We start from the raw sequence: 9,860 nt of genomic DNA on the forward strand, positions 1-9,860 counted from the left end.
GCGCTTGCTTTGGAGAGCCGGCCCAGGCTCTCTCGTCCGCCGATCCCGGGCGAGGGCAGGGGCGGACCAGCCCGCTTCGCAGGCGCCTCTCTCTGCCCGCGGCTCCCGCGCCCCCCGCGCCATCCGGCCGCCCCGACGGCCTCCCGGGCCTGGCGAGCGGGCGGGCGGGCTCGGCCGCCGGAGCACCTGCTGGCGAAGCCAAAGGCGCCGGACCCCGCCCCGCCTCCGGCCATTGGCTGCCGAGTGACACGGCGGGGCGGATCAGCCTCGCCCCCCGCCGCCCGGCCCCTATTAGTCCGCGGCGCGGGCGCTCCGCTCGCTTAGCTCGCAGCACCGCGGCCGCCGGCGCAGAGCTCGCCCCGGTCCACGCGCAGCGGCAGCGGCGGCACGCAGCGCTCCTCGCCCGCAAGCCGCGTTGGGATCGCAGCCGCGCCCGACGCGCCGCCAGCCTCCCCGGCACGATGCCGCGCTCGTTCCTCGTGAAGAAGCACTTCTCGGCCAGCAAGAAGCCCAACTACAGCGAGCTGGAGAGCCAGACTGGTAGGCGCGGCGCGCGGGCAGCAGGGGGGGCGGCGGCGGGGGCGCTGGCAGGAGTTCGGCGCGCCCGGCGCGAGCCCACGTGGCGGCGCGGCGAGGTCTGAGCCTGGCGCCCGCGCGCCTTAGCTAGCGCGGGGCCGTGGCGCCGCGCCGAGCTAGTTCCCCGAGGATCCCAAGGATTTATCCGAGGAGGACTTAATCCGAGGATAAATCCAAGGCTTATGCCAGGAGCCCGAGGCTGCGAGTGTGATTCTCCTTCTCTCCATTTTTATCCTCACAACAGCTTTGTGAGGTAGGTCAGGCTGGGAGTCGGTGGCTGGCCCGAAGGCACCCAGTGAGCTTCATGGCTGAGTAGAGCCTAGAACCTGGGTTTCCCAAGCCCTTGTCTATCCACGGCACCACACTGTCTTGTCTCCCCGTTGCCCAAGGTTTAGCACAGATGCGCAGGGGGCTAAAGCTTCGTGGCAATATGGGGGGGGGGGGGAGAGAAGGGTTGGTAGTTCAAGGCGGGGAGCGTGCAGAAGGACACGACATAGGGTGGTACTGTAATACCCAAGACATAATCAAGACCACAATCCTATGCGCCAGCGTTCCCCAACTTGGTGCCCTTCAGAAGTTTTGTACTACGACTCCCAGAATTCTTGACCACTAGCTATGCTGGCAAGAGCTGATAGGAGTTGCAGCCTAAATCCTCTGGCAGGTCCCAGGTTGGGGGAAAGTGCTAACTGGGAGTAAGTCCCGTTGGACTCAGTGGGGGCTTATTTCTGAGTAGACCAGTTTAAGAGTGCCCTAAATTTGACTCCTTTTTTGTGAACCACTTAGAGAGCTTTGGCTATTGGGCGGGATAGAAATAAATAAATAAATAAAGTACTTCTACCTGGTTCTTGCCCTGGATTCCGGCTGTGGGGAAGCTTGTTGTTGGTTGCTCAATCGCATTCTGCGTATGGTCAAAGGAACCTGAAACTTGTTAATCGTGTGTTCTGTAACCAAGCCTTAAGAGTTGGAAACAGGGGGAGGGGGTTGTGCGTATGTGTGCGGGAAAGCTAAGTATGGGTGAAACCCCTTCAAGCATGCGAAAATAAAGGCCAGAAGGTTACAGAGGTCACCTGCCTAGATTGTCTCCATTTTTGCATGCTTGCATTATAACCGTTGACTTTTGATCCCTTTCCAGTGATTGTCTCCCCGTTCCTGTATGAGAAGTACCCCCTGTCCGTCATCCCCCAGCCAGATCTCCTGAGCGCTGGAGCTTACTACCCTCCGCTTGTCTGGGACACGGGGCTGCTCTCCAATTTCTTCACCTCCGAGCCGGAGTACAAGAAAAGTGCCGCTTCTCCCCCAAGCCCCGACTCCAAGCCTCTGGACCTGACCTCCCTGTCCAGCGAAGAGGAGGACGGCAAGACAACCTCTGACCCGCCCAGCCCGGCCTCGTCTGCCACTGAGGCGGAGAAATTCCACTGCAGCCAGTGCAACAAGTCCTACTCGACTTTTGCCGGCCTTTCCAAGCACAGACAATTGCACTGCGACTCCCAGGCCAGGAAATCTTTCAGCTGCAAGTACTGCGAGAAGGAATACGTTAGCCTGGGAGCGCTCAAGATGCACATCCGAAGCCATACCCTGCCCTGCGTGTGCAAGATCTGTGGCAAAGCTTTCTCCCGGCCTTGGCTCCTGCAGGGCCACATCAGAACTCACACGGGTAAAGCTGACTCCTCTGTTTGTCTTCTGGTCACTCTTATCTCCTCCCTCTTCCCAACCCCCCTCCTGTAGCTTGCAGCCTGATTCCAGTCAACACCACATGCAGCTTATCTGAGCAGATAAGGTTTCCCAAAGGGTTTCTCTCAATTCTCTCAAAGTAACAAGCAGACACAATTATTATTATAAGTAGTAGTATTAAAGTATTTTTATGTTGCTCCTCAGCCAAAAAGGAGCTCAGAAGAGCAGCTTAATAATCAATTAAGGGTGCAATCTTATGCATGTTTAGACAGAGAAAAGGCCTACAACTCCCAGCATTCCCCAGCCAGCTTTGTAGACCTTTTCTGTCTAAACATGCATAGGACTGTGCCCTAAATAAGACAATCAATCAACAGTTTTGAGCCAAATTGGCCTGAAATTCATCCCAACTCAATTCCCACTTTGTAAGTGATATCTAAGAGCCGATCTGCAAACTTGGGCTCATGTTTATGCCAGCCTGTTGGCTGCTTGTATTTGGGCTCACGATGTCCATATAGTGAAGCAGTTGTCCAGTTAGCCCCTCCTCCCCAAACCCCCCTCTTCATGGTGTCCTTGGTCCATAGTGGCCCAGTCAATCTGGGCCCATGGGGAGGGGCGATTGCATAACTGCCTCTCGCCGTGCCCGCGACTCAGCAGGCACTCGGTCATGTGAATCAGCCTTGAGTCATTCCATGCACAAAAGGACCATCTGATTGAGAGGGCTTTGTGCCCGCCATGCAATCCAAGGCTGCAGGCATGTGTAATGTCAACACTGTGGCTGAGGCATGCTCTTCCCCTTGTCTAGCAAACGATTCATCTTGGGTTTAAATGCCAGACATTGTCTTCCCTCCCACACTTGTCTGTTTCTTGTCTCCTATACAAGGTGCTAAAATGTGGCCCAGGGGTGCGGGGGGGGGGGTGCGGGGGGAGAGACTTACTGCTTCATTCGAACACAGCACCTGCCTTACAGGCTTCTAAAACCTTCCCGCTGACAACTGAATCGTTCAAGAATTATAAGCTTGCTTCTCCCTTCTCGGGAGAGGCATCATTCTAGTCCTTGTCAATGTGCATTGTTTGCCTAATGGTACCCCTAATGGTACCATGGAGGAGGTGGGAAGGGATCTTGGAAAGTGGGGCGGGGAGGTAGGCAGGTGCTTTAATGTAGCAGTGCTGCTCTTCTCTCCTAGTGCACCTGTTACTGTAATGCCCCGGGGCTGAACACCAGACTCCACAGCTGCTAGCTAGCCTGTGGAAGCTTTTTTAGCTTTTAATCCGAGAGAAGTATCACATTTACAATGCATCTCCCTCCAAGCAGCTTTTTGTGCTGGTTTGGGGAGGGGGGGTAGTTTAATTGTTACTTGGTGCTGATTTCACACCCTCTTAAAATTACTAAAGGTGATGCCTGAAGGAAGCCCGAAAGACTTAATTGTGCTTTCCAAATTGAGCACGCCTGTTTGTCAGTTCCAAAAGAATTTATCTGACAGGAATTCATCCCATTTAGCCTTTTCAGCACAGGGGAGGGGTTGGGGGGGGCGCACCAGGAAGGAGGAGGAGGAATACAACTCTGGAAAGGATATAGCTATACTTGGAACTGTGAGCCCTTGAAGGCTGCCAAACTGATGCAATTAATGCTTCACCTTTTGCTGCACTGAGTTGGCAGATGAAATAATTTCCATTTTGCACCGTGCAGAATTAATGTCATTAGTTTGGATTGTCATGCAGCACCATCGTATGAGGATCGTGAATGGGCTGACTGCTCCGTCTAGTTAAGCAAAACACATGCAGCAATGCAGCCTAATGCAGTCTGTGTTTACTCAAGAGTAAGATCTGCTGTGGTCCATAGGACTTATTCTCCAGATAAGTTTATAGGATTGCAGTCTTAGGGTAGTATCCAATGTTAATCCCATGTAGAATAAACCCATTCATTTCAGTGGGTCTGCTCTATGTAGGACTAACTTTAGATACTACCCCTGGTGTGACATTCTCAGCTTTCTTTCTGGAACAAAGTCCCGTTAGAATCCATGCACACAGTCCTGCCTGCAGTTCAGTGGGAAAGCGACATGTCTCACTCTTTCCCCTTGAAATTCAGGGAGATTAAATGTGCTTATTGTATGCTGGATCTGGCCCATTGAAAATGGCATCTGACGAAACTTATTTAGGATCTGGGTAACCAGCTGATCTGGAGTTGTCATTAACACCTGACCTTGAAGCCATTTATAAGGAAATAAGCCCTACCAATTTCACTGGGATTTATTTCCAAGTAAAAGATTGTGCTCAGAAGTGGCATGAATCTGTTTCAACGAGGTATGGATCTCTTGTCTTCTCTATGTATTTCACACTGCATAAGTTCTTTATATGTAAGTTGTGGAGTGAAAGACTGGAAATAAGTTGTAAAGCAGCCTTCTCTGACTGGGTGCCCTCCAGATGTGTTGGGACTACAAGTCCCAGCATCCAAGGGATGCTGGGACTTGTAGTCCAACACATCCGGAGGTCACCTGGTTGGAGGAAGTTGTTGTTAAGATGTCACTCTTTGAGTTTGGACATGTCACTTACATGTTTCTTCAAATACTTACCTGCGAGGATGTAATGTGCTTGAACTTTGCTTATGACCCCTTCTGTCCTTTTGTCTCCTGCAGGCGAAAAACCGTTTTCTTGCACACACTGCAACCGGGCCTTTGCTGACCGGTCAAACCTCCGCGCCCACCTGCAGACCCATTCCGACGTCAAGAAGTATCAATGCAAAACCTGCTCCCGGACTTTCTCCCGGATGTCACTTCTCCACAAGCACGAAGAAACGGGCTGCACTGGAAGTCGCTGAGGTCTCCCTCCAACAATGCCACGGACTCTCCATGCAAATACATGTATTGTAAACTAGTTTCTGTAGGAAGATAGTTTCCATTGAGTTGAACTGCCAGGACAGCATGTATCAAACTGTTATTTTCCAGCTGTTTGGGGCCTTAAAGCACCATACATAATACTTCTTTCTTTGTCCTTGAGGCAGTTTTTAAAGCCTGATCCCCTTCCCCCTGGCAGTGGCAGAATTCTTCTTGATTCAGGCAGGTGCAGGATTACATTATTCCTTTCCAAACGGCTGCCTGGCATACAAAATGACATGTGTGAGCTGATGTTTAATATGAACCTCTCACTGAAATTGAGGTCTGTCAAGTCCAGCATTCTGTCTCGCAATAGCAGCCAGCCAGATGCTACCAGGAACTCGCAAGTGGAGCATGCAGGCAATGGCTACCTCTTCTTTTTCTTTTTCTTTCTCCTAGCATCTGGTACTTTGTGTTATACTGCCACTGAATATAGAGGTTCCACTTAGACTTTCATGTCCAATAATAGCCATGGGATCCTCTTATCCTCTGTGAATTTTCCCAGTCTGCTTTTTAAAAGCCATCTAAGCTAATGGCCATTGCTATTTTATGTCTTTAAACATTTTTTTTTTTTTACAAGCGTAAGAAGGTTCAGAAGGTGACTAGTACCTCTCAGGATTGAGCCTTGCACCTAGCTGGCTGGAAGGATCACAGTATTGTGGGGAGGGCGTGGGGGGGGGAGAATAATAGATTCACAGTAACTGTTGACCCTGAACTAATATGCCTCTAAGCAAAAGACAAAAGCAAAGTGTTAACACCCCCCCAACTCTCTGTTGCTCTTAGCATTGTATGTACATCACCCGTAGAAGGTGTGACTATGCAGTAATACAGTATTGCATTAGTTCAGAAGCAGCTGCTACTCCCACCAGCACAATGATAATTTGCAATGCCTCAAAGATTAACAATGTCTCTTGAAGGCATTGGGTAGCCATTTCAAACCAGACTCCTGTTTACAGAGCAGCTATGCACTCAAGCACCTGTTAATATGACTTCTTTTAACAACTGCTTTTTCAAAAGGACTGTGACTAATAGCAGGCACTTGTCAGGCAATACAATAGCAGCCTGTGTGGAGAGAGCGGCCCATTGACAGGTGTGTGCCAAAAGAGCTCTTTATGGTTATTGACAGGTGCCTGCTGAATGCATCTTTCTTTTTGTACATCGTTTCCACATCATAAACAAAACAAAAAAGGAAAAAAGCAAGAAAAAAGGGTATGTTTACATTTCAAAGGTACACTGGTATTTATGTATTTTTGTGCCACAATTTTATACTGATTAAAAACATTTTTATATATAATTATATGCAATTTATTGATATTCAATAAAATGGTTAATTTATAATATGGTCTTGTGCTGTTACTCAGCTTTCTGACAACCTGCATGCTTAAAAAAAAAAAAATCCGCAGACATTGGCCTTAACCCAGCAAAAGTTCATTGTTATTTGAACACCTGCAAGTTAGACTCGGCTAACTTAGGGCGCAATCCTATGCATGTTTAGGCAGAGAAAAGGCCTACAAAGCTGGCTGGGGCATGCTGGGAGTTGTAGGCCTTTTCTCTGTCTAAACATGCATAGGATTGCACCCTTATTCTGTTAGTTTCAATGGGAATCCTATGTGAGTTTCCTCAGAAATAAGCCCCACTCCATTCAGTGGGGCTTACACCGTGGTATGCACGCTTAAGATTGTTAATTGAAACACTTGTGTAGTTTTGATTTATTTCAATGGGGTTTGCATAGGAGAACTTGCAAATATATTGCATGCATTGCCCTGAATTCCTAACATACAAAATAACTAAGGATTCCTTCTCTGCAAGAAGTTGGGACAAAAGAGAAGTCAGCATTGCTTTTGTGTTGAACTACACAGTGCAGAACTGCCTGATAAAGCGCTACTAGCAAAAAAGAAAAGAAACCTATATATATATTCTACCCCATATTAGTGAACCTCTTATTTAGTAACATCTTTCCACTGTGTATACAGAAACCTTGCACAAACACAAGGTAACAATTTAACAGGCTAATCTATTGGAATGGTATTGCTTGTCCAATTAACTGTGTCCAGTCCTCTATGGAATGGCACCTTAGGACAGTCACCTGGATGTGGCTAGAAGGGAGTGGCTACAGGAAGAAGAGAGATTTCAGAGGTCTGTGCTAAGTAATGAGGCATTTGCTGTGATTCTCTACAGCTGGGAAACTCAGAAACTCTTTTAAGGACCAGAGCCTTAGGCTGCAATCCTATACCCACTTATTTGGGGCTAGCTCAGTTGGATACAATGGGATTTACTTCTGAGTAAACAGGCATAGCATTGTGCTGTAAATTACTTTTTACAGAACCATAAGCAGTAGGGCTGCAATCTTCAGTTGGTTAATCAGTAGATGAATAAATCAAACATGTAATCAATTAAAAAGGTGTCCTGCTGATTGGGCAGCAGGCTTTATTTTTCAAAAAAGTAATTAAAAAGCAAGTACAAATCCATGGGTGGATTGCTTCTTAATGAAGCTTGCCTCCTCAGATGGTGAAAGACATCAGTGCATCATCTGAAAATGGAATACTTTTCAGAACTATTACAATTCTTGTGTGTGTGCATGATTTAATCAGTTGATTAAGACTTGCATGAATAATTCTTTAATTGAGTGGCAGATGTACTGGAAATACCTTTTTAGCTGGGCCTGTTTTTCATGGGCATTGCTGAACAGGTCTAGGGTAACAGATATAATGGCATTGTATTCTTTTATCAGGAACTTTATTGTACTGAGTTTTTGTTAGTTTTCTTGTGTTGCCTACTCCCAAGTCTTTAGAATGGAGCAAATGGAATTATAAGCAAAAGGAAGTGGTACATCTGTATGATGAATTTAGGTTGTAACACAACACCAGCCCACTACTGGATGTGCAAGAGGGGCCAAACTAGATGGGAGGTTAATGCAACTGTGTGAATGCAATCAATGTTCACTCCTCCAGTGATGAGTCTGCATTTGGGAACTCGCCATAGCAGAGGCAACACAAAAACTCAGCTCTCCCAGATCCAGTTCCAGTATTCTGTCCTCCAGTCATTCCCTTTATTTCCAATGTCCAGGCTGTGAGTGCCATGCCCATGCACAAGAAGGAGGTATCAGCAGGCTTGCAAGAATCCCCAGGGTGGCAGAAGCACAAAAATAGGGTGAGGGGACAGTCCAACAGAGGACTAAGCATGCTCAATGGCTAGACTGATTGTTGGAAATTTATTTGGGGAAAACACAGGTTGGGGAATGGAATTGAGTGTTTGGAATCCTGAACAAGCACACTCCACACTGCAACATTTTGCTGCAGGCCCCACTTGTTCGTACTACAGCTGCACCATGTAGTGCTGCTCACCTTTTCCCTGTAAAGAATGCAGTATCGTCAGATCCTACCTGAATGTTACAGTTGAGAACCATGCATGTGAAAGTTCTTGCAGTAAGATTGGTTTCTCATTTTTGACATCGTCCTTGAAAAGGCTTACTCCAAATCCTCTCCTGCCCCTGCCCTCCGGGTTTGGTGGTCTCATCCCTAGGCAAGCCCTGGTAGTTCCCAAGACAGACAGAAGATTCTTGCCCCCTTCACTCAGCACGTGCATTGCTTGGTCCCAAAGGTGAATGCCAGCTCACTTTTCCCAGCCAGTGCAACCTGAGAGGTGGTCTCTCCCGTCCGTTGGGGTGAGTGCCAGCTCTGATTGCTGACTTGCTTTTCTTATCCCAGGATTTTGAACCTCTTTCAGCCTGAGGGTCTAACTCCATTTCAGAGAAGCTCTTGGGGGCTGCATCCCCACAGCATTGGTGGGTGGAGCCAAAGGCAAAGCGGGGGCAGGACCAAAGGTACAGGCGTATTTGATCCGAAAGCTCTTATTGCCAGTAAGGACGCCTTAGGAGAGGCATTTCAACCTTTCAGAATGGAGGAAAACTGCACAAAAGTTGGGAACCCAAACCACCAAAAGATCAGTGGTTGGGGAAAGGGGGCATGGCCACCTGAAGGACCCTGGAGGGCTCGATTGGAATGCCAGGCAGACCAGATTTGGCCCCCGGGCTGGAGGTCCCACATCCCGAGCTTATCCCTTTGCTTCCTTAGTGCAGCATTTCAAATTTCAGAGCATCTCTACACCAGCCTAAAATCTCTCATTGAAAACGGGGCTTTCTGCTTCTGTTTTAAATACAGGATCGCGATGGACTCCCCTTACGCACACTTCCCCCCCTGCTTTCCCCTCTCCTTTTCCCCCTTCACTGCATCTTCCATATGTTTCATTGATCTTGCTCCTCTTCTTGCCGGGGTTCACAGAGGGAACTCAAGCACTGTAACTTCATACCTCATCATCTCCGATCTTTTTAACAATGGAATAAAGGTCATTTAGTGCAGGAGATGCCCTGGAGGTTCACAACGTCACCTAAAGGGCCCGCAAACTTCCATGAGTGAGCAATCTCAATAGTGGGATAAAAGCTCCATGTGAAGAAGCCCTCAGACGCTGGGCTGGGAGCCAGGGGCTGTTGGAGCACAAAGTTTATAGCAAAAGCCTGAGCTTGTATTTATTCAGGGTTAAACAGCAAACAAACCGTTTATCTGGCTGGAGATGCTGGGAGTTGTAGTCCAACACATCTGGAGGGCACCAGGCTGGGGAAGGCTGATGTATTGCAACAGTTCCTCAGTATTTAGAATCTGTGACATAAGGATGCTCCCTCCGAAGGAATAGTCTTGGGATCCTTGGAAGCTGCTGCCGTATACTGAGCACTAGTTCCGCTCTGCT

At 48.4% G+C, this 9,860-nt stretch overlaps 1 protein-coding gene across 1 annotated transcript; it reads left to right on the forward strand.

The window, feature by feature from the left end:
- The first annotated feature begins 320 nt into the window (after nucleotides 1-320).
- Nucleotides 321-6,453, forward strand: SNAI1 (snail family transcriptional repressor 1). The gene is made up of 3 exons (XM_084854124.1): nucleotides 321-540; nucleotides 1,709-2,230; nucleotides 4,881-6,453. The coding sequence occupies exons 1-3, from the start codon at nucleotides 462-464 to the stop codon at nucleotides 5,060-5,062; spliced, it is 783 nt and encodes a 260-aa protein (XP_084710250.1). The 5' UTR covers nucleotides 321-461; the 3' UTR covers nucleotides 5,063-6,453.
- The last annotated feature ends 3,407 nt before the right edge of the window (nucleotides 6,454-9,860 follow it).

This window comes from Heloderma suspectum, chromosome 4 (assembly GCF_057233095.1).
Source record: "Heloderma suspectum isolate Gila_16-S chromosome 4, 16-S_ref, whole genome shotgun sequence".
Classification (NCBI taxonomy): domain Eukaryota; kingdom Metazoa; phylum Chordata; class Lepidosauria; order Squamata; family Helodermatidae; genus Heloderma; species Heloderma suspectum.